Source organism: Lichenostomus cassidix, chromosome 4 (genome assembly GCF_008360975.1).
Source record: "Lichenostomus cassidix isolate B80296 chromosome 4, HeHo_3.0, whole genome shotgun sequence".
NCBI lineage: Eukaryota > Metazoa > Chordata > Aves > Passeriformes > Meliphagidae > Lichenostomus > Lichenostomus cassidix.
Genome location: NC_139484.1, coordinates 13,209,988 through 13,229,896, shown reverse-complemented (window position 1 = coordinate 13,229,896; position 19,909 = coordinate 13,209,988). Strand labels below are relative to the sequence as shown.

Sequence of the window (19,909 nt, the reverse complement as noted above, 5' to 3'; positions counted from 1 at the left end):
GGATTTTTGATACTCCTCAGCTGTGCCCTCCAGTGATCCCTGTCTCCCACCTGAGATCTTGCAAGGAGAAGGAGGCCACCCCTGGCTGTATACTCAGACACAGCAGACACAGGCCTGCATGTTAGTCCTGACATGTAAATGTCTCAGCTTGAGCATTCAAACAAGCAAGAGACATTTATGGTGTTGTCCATGAAGAGGAAATAGGCAGATGAAAGCTAGAACATGCTCCTCCAGTAAGATAAAAACTAAACAGTAGCATTGCTAACTGTCTGCTGAAATTTATAGTTATCTGCTGAGATTAAAATATTTATTAGGAAGATGGTGTCCTTAGCCTATGACAAAGATTTTTTTACTTTATTATTATTCCTGGTTTGTCTCGGAAATGACAAAAATATTACGAGTAGCACTAAGCTACTCATAGTATTTGTACAGCTTGTTTTCTTTGTGTATTGGAGACATGAACTAGTGTCTCCACTACTACTACTGTAGTGGCTGTTGAGCTACTACTAAATCTTGATTCAGCATCTTTGGACTTCGGTGGAGCAAGGATAATGCATTTAATGTCTGTTCAAACCAAGAGAGGGAGAGGGAATAGAAAAGAAAAAGGAAAAAATAAAACTAAGTAGATGAGTAATAAGGAACAAAGGGGAACGTAAGTTGTTTTTGTTTGTTTGTTTGTTTGTTTTAGAGGAAGGAGAATAATGGCAGAAGGGAGAAACAGATACAAAATTTTGGAAAGAAAATAAGCAAGCTAAATGCAGGTACCTAAGTGGCTGGTAGGAAGCAGTCAAACCAAAACTCCACATCTTAGACCAGGAAGAATTTCTAGTCTGCCTCTGATGTAGATCATCTCCTGTAACAGAGCCAGGAGTTCAAATGGAATTGGACCAGCTCAGTCAGTCAAGCCCATCACAGGCCATTAAGCTTACCTGCAAAGTTTTGTAGTCAAGTACCCTGCTAAAAGTTTGGCATCCTGTTGAATATTTTTTAAGAGGGTGTTTTGGCTCAAATGCTGTGTTATACAGTGTTCCTTCTTTTTGCTGAAGGAGGATGTTTGTTGCATCTTAGCTCATGGAGCTGTTGCCTTGTGATGATATTGTATACACATAATCCAGAAATGTTTCCTCACTGAGTGCTGTATATAATATATTATTACAGTATAACTATACTAAATGAAGGTGACTGCTTTTTATTGGACTGTCTCCCAGCAAACTGGCTTACTCTAATGATACTGAATGGTAATCGCTGCTGCTTAGTGGGATTCTATTTTACATAAATTCCCCTTAATAGTGATGTATTTAGTTAGTGCCAGATAGTTAAATGTTTATCCAAGTGTTAAATTCCAAGTGCTATTCATTGAATACACAATGTGCCAAATAAAGATTAACTATTATATTTTTTTCTTTGCAGAAGGCATCAATGAATAGCAGTTCTAGATAATAGAATTGACACATCTCTTTTTTAGATTGCCTCTGTATTGCATTTGCAAAAGGCAGGCCTTTTCTTTTGCTTCTGTATTGCATTTCAAAAATGCAAGGGAAAACGCCTCCTTTTTACCCAAAAAATTATATTTAGAGATCATGTAATTCACAATTTCAGGCCTTTCAGGCAATTTCATTCTTAGCTTTATGCCCGTCTCTTGTAACTTAAAAATGGGATCTTTTTGAGATTAGGTTTTCTTTAAGCTACTCTGATACCACAACTTACTAAAAATACTGGTAGATAAAAAATGCCTTTATATGAAGACATACTCTTTCAATAAGCAAAGGGTGGAATTTCACAGCAGGCATTTCAGCTCACTTAGGAGCACTCTTACGAGATTGCTTAAAAAGAACATGAAACATTTCTTGCATATAAAATGAACAGCTTTCAAATTTGATTTGATGTTAATAAACTGAATCAAATTTGGAAAAAGGATTTTACACCATAGGACTAACATTTCTGTTATACATTCTGAAAAACTAAAACACAGGAATACCCTTTACCCTGGACCTGTAATAAGTTCAGTCAGTACAACTAACAGAGGAGGCAGGGGAAAATGTCCACACAGGCTGAATACAAAACATGAAGGTGTGAGTGTATGACATTTGTACTAAGATAGCAGACAACAAACTTGGCAGCTGAGACACTGACATCAAACTCTTTCAGCAACCTTGCTACTGAAGTGGTTACATCCTGGAGAGGGTGAGTCAGAAAGCAGGAGTGGGGAAACAGCTCAGATGAATCCACCAGCTATGTGCCAGGGCTCTAAACTGGATCCAGTTCAGGAACTCAGGGGTTCCAAGCTGCCTAACTTCAATATTCTGCCTTGTGCTGTGACCTATTCGTGGAAATATCAGATGTGCATTTCTCATCATTGGAGACAAAGATGTCACATATTTTTTACTTCACTGGTACCTGCAACAGGCTATTCAATGGGTAGAATCTCATCCTGGAATTCACTTCTATACTTTGGATGTAGCTTTTGGAGAATTTAATCATCGGAACTCCTGCAGCTAGTTGATTGATAAATCTGTCTCTCCATCTGTCCTTCCTTCCTTGTTAGAGCTGAGATTTTAATTACAAACATCTGTGTACTGTCTCCTTCTTCATTAAAAATAGGAATTGAAGTTGCCCTGTAGCTGATGACCGAGACAAAACAGAGCAAACACCATGATGGAAACATTTGTACAGCTAAGGGAGAATCCTGCCTCCTTGCCTCATAGGTGTCTAATTTGAAGGATAAGTGAGCAAGCAGATTTTAGGAGTGAGAAGGAGTGTGCAAAAAAAAAAAAAAGTCAAATTTATACAGTTATTTTTATACATAAATTATCATTATTAAAAGACTTTTTTTTTCCCCTGTAAAAATAACTCTTGATAATTGGAACAGACTCTTTGGTTAAGGTTTGTTAAGCAAAACCTCCTTATCAGTGGTGTATTCTTTGTTTCATGAGAGCATGTAATTTGTTTTTCTGAGGTTCTTTACAACTCACTTTTTGGGCTTTTGCAGGCAGACTAAAATCTTCATTTTGTGGTTTGAAAAATACAGTAGGAGGCTGTGGAGAGAGGGATAGTGTTTCTTGAGGGAGGCTGTGTATGGAGAAAGCATTATATGAGCCTTTTGACTGTGGTGGTTAGGAGCATGTGCCAGTTCAAAAGATATCCCTTGTTCCCTTCATTCTCCTCCCTTCTGCCTCCTGAAAGAGCAGATGGAAGGTTCCTTTCATGATATACGTGGTTCATCATTATTTATTCATGTGTTCATCTTTCTCTTTCTGATAAGAGTACATGTAGGAGGAACATTATAAAGCCAAGGTAATTTTCTGCAGTAGTTTCAGTAGGTTTATAAAACACTTTTGCAGCTAGAAAGATGTGCATTTCTTAAAAGAGGACATGGCAAACATGGTTTGCTTAATAAAGAGGACCCTCACGAAGCTGGTTATTTCTAATTGTGTTGTGTGCCTCATTTGGGTGTGAAGCTCCTCAACATGGGAGTTATTGCAGTGCTGGCCACCACTACTCTTGGGTTACTAATAATAGTTTAACTTGAACTCATTGTTCATAGGGAATAGCAATGGTGAGCCTGTAGCTTTCTTCTGCTAGCAATGCACTGCTGATAGATATGACTTGCCTTTCCCTTCCCCCTTTCTGCCTTTTCTTTCACTTGAAGGTGTACAAAATAATACAGAGAGGAGAAAAGAGTGAATAGAGGGAAGTGAAATTTCAGAGGAAATAGAGCTTAGAGGGAAGAGAGTGTAGAATTTAATGTGAAACACATTAGATTTTTTTCCTATGATTTCTGCTACTTACTTAACCAGTTTGATAGCAACAGTTCTCAGCTCTCCAGCTCTGATCTGTGGCATTAAAGATTTTCCTGCCCACACCCTTTACTATTCTGACTACAGGCACTGCAAAAACCACAAAAAGCAAGCATATTGACATTTTAATCACTCAGCTATGACATTAATAAGATTTTGACACTAAGTGATGTAACATACCCTTTGTCTTAGTATCTAGTGATACAAGGAGATGTCTAAAGCAGCAGGTTTAACCTTAGAGGATTTTTCCCTCCAATTATGCTGTATTATACTGTGTGCAAAAGGGCTGTTTTTAATGCAGCATTATTACAGTCCTACAGTTCCTTTGCTTTAAGACAGGGGACAGCTCTAGGGGTGGGCTGGTGTAAGCAGACTGAAAATCAGGCTTTAAAAGAAAGCATTTGAAATCACAGATATATCACAGACAGCAAAAGGATTATGAGCTGTGGCACTCTAATGCCAGGCTACCTAGATTGCTATGTTTCTTTCAGACACAAATTTAATAGATTTTAAAGGGGATGAAATTCTGCTAAAGCAATGTTGGCTGTGATTTCCTCTTTTTTGGACAGTATAGAAAGCACAGGAGGAGAATATGTGGTAGAGATTTTGCCTAGGTCTTTCTTGCTTCTGGAGAAATTTTTTGGGTTTACATGCTCCAACTACAATTGAAATAGTAATTTGAAAGATGACAACTGAAATAAATTTTCAAAATAATTTAACCTCTAATAATTTACTAGGAAGCCCAGAATGAAACTAGCATGCAGAAGATTGATATCCTTAATAAATAATACCTCTTTAGTGCATAGACACACAGAGACAGGAAGCCAGGTAGGCTTTCTCCAGCCTCTAAAGAGAACAAATAAAGGAAGAGTTGATGGTTGCCTATGCCAAAGCCTCTAGCAGTTTCTAATTCTCAGCAAACCCCACCTTATTACTCCAAGAGCCAGGCAGTGGTGGGGGTTCCAACCCTCTGGCAGCCTTGATGTGTGGTCTCCCAGTCTCAGGTTCTGCAGAATCAAAAGCAGATGATGGGTTTTACAATTACAGTGAAAATACTGCTACATAAACATGACAATCCATTGTCCCCTCCAAAGAATAACACCACATACACTTCCCTTCATTTCTGTTCCTGTCCCTGTGTGTTTTATGTATTTATACAGGACACATGTTACGTGAAACTGAGCAAACCATGGGACTGTTCATTCATGTTTTGCAAGTGAAGCAATTGTCCCATTTGGGCACTATAACAAATGCTTGTGTACCTACAGCTATGCTGAAATCATCTTCAAGACCTCCAACTAGGTATTCTCTTCTACAGATATGCATTTTAACACTTAGTACCTGAACTGAGTGTAGAGTTGACTCTGCAGACAGCTGAAGGGTGGTTGAAGATTTTTTTCTGGACATTGCAGGGCAGCCTTGTGCATCGTTTGCTTGTTAGGTCTTCCTGCTTTAAAAGAATAGAAAAAATATTGAGCAAAAATGCTATATTTAACAAGACAATTTTAGGTTTATATATAAGACATTTTGTTCCAATTAAAGTACCTTTCCTTGTGTAAGCATTTCAAAACTCCAGAAAGATTGGTTTCCTATAACGAAAATATCTGCTAATTACATGTGACTTAAAAAATTAATTTGTCTATTACAGCACATTCTTTTTTTTCCCACCTTCTTTATTGTAACTTTAATATGATGAACACAGAATCCCTGGAAAAAAAGTATTTATTTTGCAGATACAAAACAGAGTAATGTGCATGAGGATGGAAGAGTAGTTTTCCTGGCACATTCTCTTAGAATGCCTTATATGGAGGATCTACTATAAACTACTTGCAAAGATTTAGTGTCATACTGTCATCTCTCTATTTTGAAACTGAATTAATTTGTATATTACACCAAGTGTAAATTGTATGTGCTCTGCAGAGGAAGAGCAATGCTAAGACTTGGAGTAGACAAGCTGAAGCACCCTGTGGCATTTTTTACACCTAAGGCAAATCCTAGCAAAAATGCCTTGGAGAGCACTGTGGGCTGATAGTAGCAATTCTGCCTAATGCCAGAATAATGTGCTTTTCCCCAAAATAATGATGCTTGAGCAGTCACCCAGGGAGGAGTAGAGGCAGGGGTGTTCTGCACCCACTGCCAGTCAAATTAGTCAGTCCTTTTATTGGTCCGTGGACCTTTTATGACTACAAAAAGCTTGACATTCATGCCCAGCTGGCTAAAAAGAAACATTAGGATGTTGGTTTGAAGGGATGAGTACATGCAGGTGTGCTTCTACTGCTTCAGAGTAAGAACAAGTCACTGGTCAGTTTTCATCTGTGCGATCCCAGGTAGGTAACTTCCCAATTTCTGAGAGGTCTGTTAGGGCCTACGCTTTAATTGGCACTCACTTGCTTTTCTTAATAAAATAAGTCAGGGTGTATCTGCTACACACAACTTGCCTGGAGAAGCATTTAATTTTATTTTCCTACTTCTTGCAGGATATATTTAGTTCTACTTATGTAATTTATGCTTTGCACAGTAATGAGTCCATCAAACTACAGACCAACAAAATAAGACTGGATACTGTATATCTCAGCAGCATGACAGGAGAAAATGTATTAATGTCTCCTGCCTAGTAATATGGGTTCACACATATCCATTTTTTGCATTTTGAATTCTGCACTTTGAGTTTTTATTTAAGAGAGAGAGAAGCTCTTCCTTAACAGACATCTGAGATGTCTGGACCAGTCTTTAGTCCTGATACGATTTTCTTTTAATCCAAATTTTCATTTTGTGTGTCCATATCCATTGGAAAATATTGCTACTAAGTATATGCTACTTGTCAAAGTTTATAAAAGCTTCCAAATAAGCCATAAGCTCCTTTACATTATATCTTTTGAAATGTTTTTTCAGTACATTTAAAAATTGCAGTTAACTAGATTGCAAACAGGTTTAACAATAATTAGCATTTATATTTTGCATTAGATGTTGAGAATAAAGTTTATTGATGCCTAATCTGTTTATGCAATCAGATGTCATCACCAACATATTGTAGATGAGTGGTCCTAGCCAAACACCAACATCCCAAGTTGGAATTGTATATAGAAATGGGAGGCATAACTGCAATTCAAACTTCAAGTTCTCACTTTTTAGTCTGTTTTCTGTCACGTAGACATAACCAGCTCCCAGACACTGAAGCATGTACATACTGTGTGTGAGCCACAAAACCCATGTGAGTCACCTCTGCCAGGCTTGTGCTGGCTTCTGTTCAGGGGCAGCTTGAGTGGATTTCAGAGGCAGCATGGGTGTCCTGGGGCTGCCACAAATCAAATTCAGTTGCAGTGCTGAGAATGGCAAAAGGGAGGAGAAAGAGCAGAGAACAGGTGGTATGTTGTTATCAATTCACAGGTGAGGCACAGCCAAACAGTGATTGCAGACTGCATTCAGATGGATTTGCTTTGCTTTGCAAAAGTCATCAATGGGAGCATCTCACAGTAAACTTGGAAGAATGCAAATAACTTCCCTTATAAATGGCTTAAGGAGTCATGCTGCTTTCTAAAATGATAACTGCCATCTAGTCATACTGTATGTCACACTAATATTCATCTCAAATATGCCATTTTTTTAAGCATTAGAAGAATATGTCATAGCATCTAGTACCTTGTCTTTAACTGCAGTTGAATCAATTGTGGTTTTCAGTTTGCTACAGAGCTGTTGGCCAGCAGTGTTAGGTAGGGCCCTGTCAGGGAGCAGCTGCACAATTCCTCTTGCTACATACAGAAAGAGGAGAGCTTTTGTCCCAAATCTTTGGTATTACAGGAAACTCAGTGGTTTTCCCTTTCCTTTCTACTGAGGCTATCCTGCTGCTACTGAGTACCAGAGTAACACAGAAGATATTTAAGTGAGTGTGAGAGGAGTCTAGAACCAGGATCATCTTAGCTCTCCTCCAGTTTCTGATTCCTGTACTACATTAAGCTGTACCCTAAACTGTAAGGACTTCCCCCATCATTCCTTGAATATTTCCAATCATTCATTTCTTCAGAGTGTCATTCCTTTACTTTTACTTAATACCTTCATCTGCTGCATATCACTTTATGACCTTTAGTCTTTCTGCCAATCTATCCAGTATTTTCCCCATGTAAGCGAGAGTATCAGTGTATACTTGGATAGCAATCACCTTACAAAGATCAATTGATTAAAAATGGCAAAGTATTGCATTTTATGAGTACATCAGATAAAATAAATATGGTTACTGAAATAACAGTTGGCTTCTTATATGGGAAAATAATGACTTTCATAGTTACTTTTGAGAAAACCTCGCTTCTGCTTTTCTTTCTGTTCTTCCCCAAAGCAATTTGATGCACAAGTCATTTTTTGTGATGTGTTTTTCAGATATGGAGACAAGTGAAAAAATCCAGAAAAGTGGAGTTCTTCAGGTGTTCGCGAGTCTGTTGACGCCACAATCTTCCTGCACAGCAAAAGTAGCTAACATCATAGCAGAAGTAGCCAGAAATGGTGAGGTTTTCTACAAGAACTTTTCTGCTGGAACATCTTCAGTTTTTCACCTCACTTGTCAGTATGTTTTACTTCATTTATGTTTTCATTTTGTAGATTAGACACCTTTCATGTCCCTCCCTTTCACTCTTTTTGTTTTGTCTAATTTTTTTGCTCTGCTTTTTAATACAATCAGAACAGCATTTGGCTGCTGGAATTTTTCTTGCTCTTACTTTCATGCTGTTCAGTTTTTAAGACAGTAATGTAATTTTTTGGGCAGAAATAGCCCACCACTGATGAAATGCTTTTTTATATGAAAAGCACAATGTGTGAAGCCAGTTATGCATAGTGCCCATAGTTGCAGCAGTAGCATCTATACAGTAGTTAAGGGATAGTAGATAATTTATTTGGTGTGAGATTTGTCATGAGATTATTACCATTATGAGGCCTTTGATACCACACCAAAACCAAACAGTCCTATCTAAAGAGCATTATATGTTAGCGTAGGATCCCAAAATCCCAAATAAGAATCACATCCATTTTGGTATGTATTATGTACATACAGTATATAATAACAAAGGAGATAATCAAAAAACTATTTAAATTTTTCTTTAGACAGGATTATCTTAAAGCTCACCCAATACCTGCCTATCTTGAGCTCAGAAGAATGGCCTCATACCTGCAGGCAGACACTATGGGCAGTCCCTGTGAGGAGGGTAGAAGACATTTGTGGTTGGCTTTTCTCACTCCTGGACTTGCTGCTGTCCCAGCCAAAGAGGCACAGATTCCATTTTGGGCTTTCTTTCCCCACAGGCCAGACAGAGGAAAGTAGCATGTCTCTTAGCTGCTGTCTTAGCAGCCTTATCCCCCTCGCTTTGTAAACTGTCCTGCTGATGCCTCTTCGGGGAAAGGGCTACATTCTTGCTGACTACTTTCACGTTCCATTTCCACTTTTTCTGTGGAATCACAAAACTACAGCTTCTTACTGATGTCCCCATGGTGACCTCCACCCAGTTTACTGGTTTTGAGACAGAGCTATGTATAGTTATTCAGAAACAACATTAACAAGAAAAGAAGATATATATGTTTTGCTTTGAAGTGTTAAAACTAAATAAAACTTTAACTATTATTTATATAAAAAGCCAGTAAAAGATGTAAACAATTAAATTTAAGTTTAGAGATGTTTCAGAATGATAGAGATTTAGGCAAAAGTATCGCATGCTTTTTCTGTACTTAATGAATTCATAATGAGTATATTTAGAACATCACTGTCAACTGTTTGTCCTCACAGTTTGTCCTTTTAGCTCCTACCTGAGGAGGGAAAAGTTAAGAATAAAATCAATGTTCACAATAGCTAAACTGATTACTATGTACTGTTTACTCAAAGATTCTCTTACAGAACATTTTAGCTGGTATCTTTCAAATCTGAAATAACACATGTCTAAATTGTGTCTAATCTGTCCTTTTTCCTGACAGCTTTTAAATTGATGTTTTATGTAAACTCTCCAAAAAGCTGGCATTTTACCTGGTTCACCATACAAAATAGCTTTTGTCTTTTTCTTGGAGTCATTAGTAGGTGTAACTGGGACCTCTGTCAGCCAAGGTTAAAGTGAGGGTCTTCATAAATTATTTAAGGTGCCCAGTGCTTTCAAGACTGAGAACATCTAGGTATTTCTCATTGGTTTGTAACTCTGTTGAAATAGTTGCTTAAGCAGCATAGCAGGGAATACCTCATTTGAATTCTGCTGTTTTCATTGTTTTATTGCATAAAAATACAAGAGTTTAATGCCTATATTGTAGCTGTTTTCAACAAACTTCAGGGCACACTGAGGGATTTCTGTTACCAGTATTCTACAGCTAGTTGACATTAAACCCATTCTCTGAGGGTCATGTCATGCACCACTGCCAGAGCTGGGAGCAGAGTCTCTGATTTTGGGTGTTACAGATAAAAGAACATCTTTTCCTTCCCCACTTCTTGTTTTCCTCTCCCATTCCCCTCATCTGATCTTACACACACATCTGATTGCATCAAAGCTCTCTACTTAGTGGTTTTGTCATGTTTTGTCTCTTCGTTTTCAACTCTTCGTGCTCTTGCTGTTTCACCTCTTCTGTTCACACAACTCTTCCTCCTCCCAGCTTGAGCTCATATTTGTCTCTCCTTATTTTAAGCATCCAAACATACAAAACTCCCTTTAGTCACATATGTCTCTCCAGCTACAGCCACTTGCCTTTCAAATGTGAGCATCATGAGGGCACAAATGCACTTATTACATGGAGTTTCTCTCTCCACTGGACCTTTTAAACCCTCTTCCTAGGTTTTTGGTCTTGTCTTCTTTGCCAGGTGCAGGAATGAGAACATCATCTTCACAGTCTGTAATACTACAACACAATTACATTTCTCTTTCAAAATCTTGTCCTTCTTTTGGTTTATGTTACTCTGTCCTCAATGATTCTCCTAACTTCTAAAGTGATTCTTTGCCGTTTCCCTCAAAGGATCTGCTTCATTTCTCTCTCAGGTTAGTGGAAACCTTCTGCATGACTCTGTTCTCAATTAGTTTCTCATTCTTCTATTACTTCTGTGTAGTATCAACTGCAAATCTAATTGCAGTTACCACTTTTTTGTTGCTGTTTCACAGATCTATTTTGATACATATGGTGGCACCATTTCTTTTGCTTCTTGCTCTTACATGACCTTGATAAATACAAATTTGCTCAGCATATTGCCCAATTATTTTGTTGCTGAAAAAGCTTGTGCTCACTCCAAATGCAGGGAAGGTGAAGAGTTTCTTTCTCCTTCTCACCACATGAAGAAGAACCTAAACATCAGAACAGACAGACCTCTCAGTCTTCTAGGAGAGAGCAAGTTTGATTTCCTGATACAGACTAGGAGAAAAAAAATCTGATTTTGATGATGTAGAGACTATGCTAAGTTAGTGGGTGTAAAGGAAAGTGATGCAGGGATAGCTGAGAAATGGAAAGAGTTTTTACAGGCAATTGAGAGGAAGAGGCTGAGGTGACAGAGAAGACAGAGGAAGAAACTTGATATATCTAGTAAATAAACATTGCAATGAAGTGGAAAGTGGATGATAAAGAAATAGATTGAACATTACAAGGGCATGGCAAGACCAATTTTAAAGACCAGATGTATCTGATATTTGTTATGTTCATTACAATGGATACCATCACCGTATATCACACTGTAGCATCTGGCCACAGTTATAAAATGTTACAGTACCTTAGGAAGGTGGGTTAATTGTGCTCACAGCTATCTTCTGTTGGACCTGAGCAAGTGTAGAGATATTGCTGATTCTTCTTAATCTACTTATTGATATATCAAGGTTTGTCATCACCTGAGAATTGCTTACCTCTGGCAATTCTTTAGCTAAAACAACACTGCAGGATTAAGCACAAAAGACACTAGATTTTGTAGCTACTGAAACATCAAAGAACATTGTAAGAGGTGCAACAAAGGGAGTATTTAAGAAGATGTATTAGTACTTCAAGCATTGTATTAAATCTTTGAGTTATTGGCATGAGGAGTTCTGTTGATCCAGAATCAGAAAGATTTTCTCATCTGTTTTTAGGGGGATTGTACATCCTAGTTCATTCTGTCTCATAAATGACTAAGTAACACGAAGGTAGACTGACTTTGAAAGATCCAATGTTGTTTAGGATCAGGAAGAGACATAATTTGACCCTCTACTCAGCCCTGGCGAGGCTATATCCTGATTACTGTGTCCAGTTCTGCACTCCTCCATACAGGAGAGACATGGAGTTCCTGGAGCAGGTCCAGCAGAGGCCACAGGGCTGATGAGGGGACTGGAGCATTTCTCTTCCAAGGAGAGGCTGAGGAAGCTGGGCCTGTTCAGCCTCGAGAAGAGATGACAGAGAGGGAACCTTACCAGTGTGTGAGCAATGACTTCTTTATTGTACGGGTGACCGAGCACTGCAACAGATTGCCTAGAGGGGTTGTGGAGTCTCTTTCACTGCAGATATGCAAGAACCATCTGGATGCAATCCTATGCTATGTGCTCTAGGATGACCCTGCTTAAGCAGGAAGGTTGGACCAGAGAATCCCCTGCAGTCCCTTCCAATCTTACCCACTCTGATTCTGTGATAATTTGTAGTTCGGAACAAATCAAAAACATTGACCATTTGCCTTACAATACTACATCTCTAAAGGGTGCTCTTTAGTAACTTGTGAAGTTACACTGGTGTATTAGATGGTTCCTTCTATAAAGTTCCTTTTTAAAATGTGCATCACAGTGCCTGCCTAGCTATATCTCCTGGAGAACAGCCCTTTGTCTCTGACACCAGGATAGTTCTCTATCACCTGTACAGATGTGAAATAATTCTTTGGTTCTCTGTGGCATAGCAGGAAGGAAGGGCAGAGAGCTTCCCAGTGGATGGGTCCTCTACCTTTCCTCCCATGGTAGGCATCAGCTGGATTGTGGAAAGCTATAGGCCTTTGGCACACAAACTCTTGTATTTCACATTCTCTCTTTTTCTGTTCCTTTCTTCACCTTCCAAACAAAAGCCTTTTACTGAGCTTTGATTTTTTTTTTTTTAATTCTTTTAAAGCAAAAGCTTTTCCAGAATTCTAATTAAGGGAATAGAGACTAAAAAAGGCCTCTCTATAATACTAGTTTTAAGCGATCTTTTGTGTTATTTAGCAATTGTGGTTTATGTTGAATTTGTTGTGAATTCACTGTTCTTTTCAGCACTTCTTTGTGATGCTAAAAACATGCTTCATCTGAACTCTGTTAAATTAGTTTCCATGGAAGTCAATTAAATACCCTTAATTCCTTCTAAATTAGCAACTAATGGAAAGAATTAAGCCCAAATCCTGACTTGTGCTTATTCTCTACAAACTTGCATGAGAACTTACACTGCTTGTCTCTGCACGTGTTCAGTCCCACAAAAGGCCCAGTTGCCAGGCCAGTGTAACTGGAATTGATGAAACTGGAAGTAGCTGGCCTTGCACCAACAGGCTTTGCTTCATTTGCAGAGTTCATGCGGAACCCCTGTGTGGATGCTGGCTTGATCCCTCCCTTGGTGCAGCTGTTAAACTGCAAAGATCAGGAAGTATTGCTTCAAACAGGACGTGCCCTGGGCAATATATGCTACGATAGCCGTGAGTGTTGAAATCTGCTGTATTTTGTACGTGCTCTTGTGGAAGGGATGGGAGTGTTTTGGTGTTTTGTACATTATGTGCTGGGGGGTCATTTTCCTCTTTTCTTGATTTTTATTTACCCCATGATTCTTTGGATTGTATGGGAAAATTGAACATCACACTTGCATAATGCTTTTGTGACAGAAAGATTACAACACCTTTTCAATGTTGTGATAGAACTGGATATAAGATTAGAAAGGTTTCCTGATCCTTGGTTTGGTTTTTTGGTTGTTTTTTTTTTCAATCATAAGCAACTAGGTTTTCAAGGAGCAGATGTTACATACGCAGAGGCATTGAATAGTTAATTTTCCCTCAAACAGGATGTGTTGGAAGGGAACAGAGTCAGAAGGGAATATTCTAACCAGTCTCAATGCTGTGCAGAGCTGCATATGTGGCTTAAATGCCTGAGTTATGTTGCTGATTCTGAAAATTCCTGTGTGGTCAATCAATTGCTCCAGGATTACATATTTATATTTTTGGTGGTCAAGGGTGGTGGCGGGGGAGGCTGGTGAGGTTTTTTAGTTTTTTATGGGCACAATAAATTTTTGCACTGAGATGCAATTGAGTTTTGAAATGCAGTTGTGACTCCATGTGCTGGTTACGTGCATGGATGTGCAAAACCAAACCAGTGTTTGCAGTGTTTTGAAAATGCAGCCTCATTATCCCTTACTTTAAATATTTTGAAAAAAGCCTGTACACAATAAATATTGTGCAGAAGCAGAGACACTGGGAACATATTTTTATGCACATGAAGGAGTTAGAAGACTATGGATGTCTGTGGATGGGAAGTGAGATGAAATTGTAAAATCATGTTGCTATCCTGAGAGTTATTGCCTTATTTTATATGGCAAGATTTTTTCTGCATACTGTGTTGCATTTACCGAAAGTTATGCTGTATGAATACTGACTGCAGCCTTTCTCATTGCTACTTTTTTTTCATCCAAGTTTGAAAATTTACATTTTATGTTGTTTTAAACTACCTTGCCTTTGACCTCAGGGAAGTTAATCATAGAGTGGCATTTCCAGTTACAGACAACTACTGCTTGAGGATGTTAATGTATAATTCTTTCATTTAGGATTTTCTTTAAGGTGACCAATCAACGAGACAGCTGCTTCCCCATGGAAACTTCAAGTAGAAGCTGTTAACCTTCCTATAATATAATTCATTTACTATATTTTGTTTCAGGATTATGTGTGATGCCAAGGTCATTCTCAGGTGCACTGGTTTATTTCATATAAGTAAAATCTATGTAACTGTTCATGTTGTTGTTCATCCCACATTTTTTTCATGAAATACTATAAGGACACACAGAAATGGTTTTGCAGCATGAGGTTTTGTGGACTATTGCTGGCTATTACAGTGCAGGATTTATCCTGTATAGAAAACTGTATTGTGTTGCCCTTCTGTGGAGCAAAGCTGGCACTGATAAAATCTTCAGTAGGCAGTGATGTGTTCTGTGTGCCATGTGTTGTCGTGCTCTTGTGGGAGGACAGTCACTACCTTCCCTGTGTATTTGAGTAAAATTATTGAGTAAAGTGTAATAAATGTGACAAAAGACAAGGTTAGCATATTGGGTTTGAGTGGAAGAGGCTATTTACAGTGCTTAGTTGTCACATCCACCCTGACATTTTCTATGTTAACATAATGTGTAATTGTTAGATAGTTACGCACTCTATCCTAAGTTCTTAGTTAGGACAAATACTTTCACGATGCTTATTACTAGAAAATTTAATATATTTCAATTTTTTACTGTTGGTTTTCCCTAGCAAGAAGATAGAAAGTATAACAAAGGCAAGATATGAAGGCCAGTAGTTCTAATTTAAAATATTACATATTGATAGTATTCTTTTCAGTTGAAGCAAAAGCAGCTGTTACCCTTCTGGTAATTGTGCTTTGTATGAGAACTTGAAATACATCAGTAACTATATATATATATATATATATATGCTTTTTTTCCACTTCTACTGCCCATGTAACTATAACATGCAGTAGTGAGGAATGGCTTTAAGTCCTAAATCAGTGTTAGGCTGACACTGAAACAAAGCCCATATTGGATGGTTCATAGCAGTATTTCTTTTTATTGAAAGCCCCAGTTGTCCTGTATTTCATCCCAGCAAGCGTGCATCACTTTGTTTAGTGACAGCTTGTGCCAAAATGAGTTAATCAGGTCTCTGTTTCTGAGAGAAGTTGGCATGGTGCAGGATGAAATTTGTGGGACAAATGGTTGCTTCTGCAGGGAAAGCCCCTTAAAACTGGCCTTGAAGAGGAGAAGAATTGCCTGAATTGTTTTTCCTAATTAAAGGAAAATGGCAGTCTTATCTCAGTGTTCACAGATCCCAGGGTTGCTGCATGAAGGCAAGACCATTTCCACATAATTTCAGGAGTGGCTACTCCTGAACACAGCTGCTATGGAAAGGTAATTTGTGATGAAGTGCCAGTGCTGAAAGAGGTTTAGTACCTTTCACAAGGTAAAAGCAGAACTACACCTGGCCAAAGACCTCACTGAACTGATTGATTTCCTCACAGAAAACATGAAATGAAAACCTGTTGACTTACTGACAGATTTTCTTCTCCATTGAGTTTGAGGTAGACATATTATTGTCTGGGTGCCTATCAGTGTTAGCCCTCTCAAACACTACTGAATCACCTGTTTGAGCATGGAAGAAAATACAGATAATTAAATACATTACATAAACAGTTAAAGAGGAAAAAAATAGGTCAAACTTACACCAAGCAGCCTTGAGAACATCCTTTTTAAAGTATTTGTTTTGAAGAAATCTGTGTTATATGAATCTCTGAGCATCAAGAATAAAGGCAAATATAATTGCAAAGCAGAGTAGAAGGAAGTTTTGTTAGTACTGATGAGGTGTCTAGTCTCCCAGCTTCTGGTCTCTCTGTCTTGTATGCAGAGATGAAAGAAACAATTGAGGCAGATAAAAAGATTTTAAGTCAGAAGTAATGAATTGCAGACTGTCAGAAGCAACTGTATGCAGACTGTTCAGTACAGCCCTACAGTTTAAGAACAGATACATTACTGCATGTTCCTGTACAGCATGTAATTGTTCTACATGCTTTATCTAGTAAATGCCACATACATCTCAGCCCCCAAATTTTCATCAAAGCAGAAAGTGCAAAGAAATGGAGACATCTCTTCTCCCTCCTGCTTTCTACTCCACTGTATCTACAGCATGGATCAAGTACAGCTGCTTGTACTTCCAAATCCCCAGAAAACAGAGTCCTCAGCCCCACTCATGGGCAGAATTTTATCTGAACTATATAATTAGATGCAAAGCTCCTAGCCCATTCCTTCCTTTTAACCACCAGTTACATGGTTTTGCTTATAATCAAAGCTGAATTCTTAGGCACTGTCCAGTCAGAGCATAACAGCTATCCTAGCAGCTTCACCACTCTTTATCCATGAGTCAAACTATAGGTACCTCTCTGTCCATACCCTCCTGCCGTTCTCCCTGGTGTTGTTTCTTTAGTAAGTTTGTTCATTAAGGGAAGGGATATGGCAGAGGTGCAGATGCTACAAGTAAGGGATACCTCCCAAACTCTTCTGAGTTCTCCTTGCACCTTGGCTCCATATGCAACATAAAGATCTCATCTCCACTGTTTGGAAAAGGTTATGTTTAATATGGTTCTTGCTACAAAAACCAATGTCTTAAGTCAGTGCAGAATGGCTAATTCTGCGGTAGATAAAGCCTAAGAATTATTTCCTACCATCACCTCTGGCCATTGGAGTATTAAGTTAAAGAAAAGCATTATCCAAATTGTACCTCATGATCACGTAATGAACAACCTGGTGATTAGTGCACCCCTTGGCACTCTGTGTCAGCTTTTTTCACGGTAGACTGGGAGGACTCAGGTGACTTGACTCCTGTGGCTGATCAAATGCAAGGGGAGCAGGGAAACTGAGACTGCAATTTTCAACTTAGACCTACTTTCTTGCAAGACCAGCAAGACAATGTGGGAGGAAGACATAACCTGTCTGTAGCCAGGCATCTGTCCTACTCGGACACCCCCCACACCAGTGCAGTTTGTACAGATGAAAGATCAGGCCAACCAAATAAATTTTATCAAGAATTTTAATGGGAGATGATGCTATATTAAATTAGTATTATTTTCTTAGCTAATAACAGCCTCACAATATTTTTTTATCATTAATTTGATGATGCACATGCTATTTTAATCTCAGTGATCTTTCCACAGGTAATTCAGGACACTTCAGTTCTGAACTGATTGACAGAGCACTTCCCTGTGGTTTTGTGAAGCATTGTGCACATGATAGAGGCTGCCATAGTTATGCTATAAAAGTGATAATTCTAAGAGGAAGTGGAAGGCTGGGATATTTAGAGCCTGATTCAGTAGCAGTTCAAACTAGAGGGAGTCATTCTGATTGACTTTGGTTGAGATTGGACTCTTACTGATTAGAAAATAGTTCCTTGCTGTTTAGAACATTCACATACTCTGAAAGCTAGCGAAGGGAAGTAAGCTCTACGTATATCTTGTAATGGAAGTGAAAAATTTCACATTCTGCGCTTCCATAATATATATATTAATGGTAGTGCTTAGAGACCTCTTTGGGGAATCCAAACGTTACTTCTTTTTGTACCACAACCTTGTTTCTTCATGAAATTGCCAGCTTGGATACATGTTCTTAGCAACCATACTTGGTATATAAACATCTATAGAGTTGGAAAGAAGCTAGAAATGCCAGCTCATTCTATAACGGTTCTCCTCTGAGAGCTGCTTATCTACCTTTCTCAGCAGGAAATTTATTGTGTTCTTTTCTCATTTCCCAAGCTGTACATTTCTTTGTTATCTATGCAGTCTTACTTGTATTGATGGCAAGACTCCTAGCTGAATTTCAGCTATGTGGCCTTTCACATAAAACCAGATCCCTCTTCATCTCAGCCTTAACACCAGAACATTTTATCACTTTTTGTTAAAAAGATCTTATACGTGCTATAAATTCTGTAAACTCAGCTGCCTATCTTATAAGAATTTACAGATCTCTTGCAGGGATCTGCTAAGAAAGGCTAAGTACAAAATTAACTGCTCCATTGTACAGTTATATTCTCTCAGGAGACAGGATTAATTTCAGGATCTACAGGAGAAAATCAGACACTTAAAAATAAAACATACTGGAAAGAAGTCAAATTCAGGGTTTTTTTTTTTTTCAAAAAATGGCATAACCTTTTTCATTACCATATGGAAAACCAGCAGAATCCTAGAACACAACTGATGTTGATAATGGCATACTACTGGCTAATCATTTTTATGAAGGTCACCCTGATTCATGCAGCTAGGCAGCATCTTACCACAATTTTTCACTTACTATTGTACTAGATCCTACCAAATGCAAATGCCACCTACTGAGCTGTTTCCCAAGAAATATCATGAAATTGAGACCAGAGTCCTTAAATTGTCGCTTGAAAACTGAGCTTCTTGCTTGCAGAGAATTCAGATTCAAGGGTTTCATTGTACTATAATAGTTTTACCTTTAGATCTGTCCTCTCCGCAGCATGTCACAGTCTAAGAAAACTACAGCATTTTTAGGTTAGAAGTCCTTGATAGTGCAGGTTTTTCTCCAAGGATCTGCACACAAGTATTGCATCAGCTAGAAACAGAGCATATGCATGCCAACATATACTTCCTCAGTAATACTGAATTCTTATCAGCAATTAATCATAAATGTTCTTAGAAAGGTGTTAAACAATGTTATTATAACTTCTTATTTTACAGCTGGCCTAAATGGAGTCAGAATGATGGGGAAATCTTTCTAGAGCATCAGAAAAAAGCCATTTGAGAGGTGATAAAAACCCCATGAGTTCTCATTCTCAGGCTGGGCTCCTCCTAGGCTTCATGATTTGGAACAAGTAGCACTGGCCCCAAACCTAGTACTTGTCTCAGCTGTTCCTAGATCCCAGGTCCACTTACTACTTTTTCAATTCTTGCAATAATTTTCTTTCTTTTTCTAGTAGGGGAAGAAAAGCACCCTACTGGAATCCACTAATATACTTTATGGTGGATTCTTTTGGTTTTGTTTTACTTTTTTCTTCTTGGGCTCTTCCCAACCTACTCCAAATCCCCATGGGTTACACACTTTCTGAGACTGCTACTCTGGCTGCTTTGGTGGAGACCCACAGCTCATTCTGGCTTATTTATATGGCAGCATTACCATCACACAGTACCAGGCTAAAGCCTCTTGCCAGGCTCCTTTCAGCAGCAGCCAGCAGCACACCCCTGTTCTGCCCCTGACTTTGACCATGCCACACTCACTTCACACTCTTCTTCTTGGAGAGTTTGAAGCTGAGAGACAACATTGCACTGCAGGCCCGGGAGAAGGAATTCTAAATTAATTGCAGTGTGCAGGTCTATTCTGTTAGTAGCATGAGATGCTATAAGTGCCTATTTACCAGTGTAGAAAAACTGCCTGCTGCTTTACTGTATAATTGGGTT

General features: G+C 38.6%; 1 protein-coding gene and 1 long non-coding RNA gene across 8 annotated transcripts in view; one reads left to right on the top strand and one right to left on the bottom strand.

Moving 5' to 3' along the window:
* Window positions 1–19,909, top strand: part of RAP1GDS1 (Rap1 GTPase-GDP dissociation stimulator 1) — an 88,323-nt gene that overhangs the window by 36,785 nt on the left and 31,629 nt on the right. For 3 of the 6 annotated variants that reach the window (XM_085057966.1, XM_085057965.1, XM_085057967.1), the window contains exons 3-4: window positions 8,169–8,291; window positions 13,279–13,404. In XM_085057966.1, coding sequence (XP_084914092.1) covers window positions 8,169–8,291; window positions 13,279–13,404 — 249 coding nt within the window. Of the gene's footprint in view, window positions 1–8,168; window positions 8,353–13,278; window positions 13,405–19,909 lie in introns of those variants that run through there. The other 3 variants (XM_085057970.1, XM_085057968.1, XM_085057969.1) reach the window with 2 other exon arrangements.
* The window catches only part of LOC146437919 (uncharacterized), a 76,970-nt gene that overhangs the window by 36,215 nt on the left and 20,846 nt on the right, over window positions 1–19,909 (bottom strand). For both annotated transcript variants that reach the window (XR_014851591.1, XR_014851592.1), the window contains 3 exons: window positions 16,001–16,091; window positions 5,139–5,247; window positions 4,725–4,804 (listed from right to left, as the gene is read on the bottom strand). This is a non-coding gene — a long non-coding RNA (uncharacterized LOC146437919). The remainder of the gene's footprint in view (window positions 1–4,724; window positions 4,805–5,138; window positions 5,248–16,000; window positions 16,092–19,909) is intronic.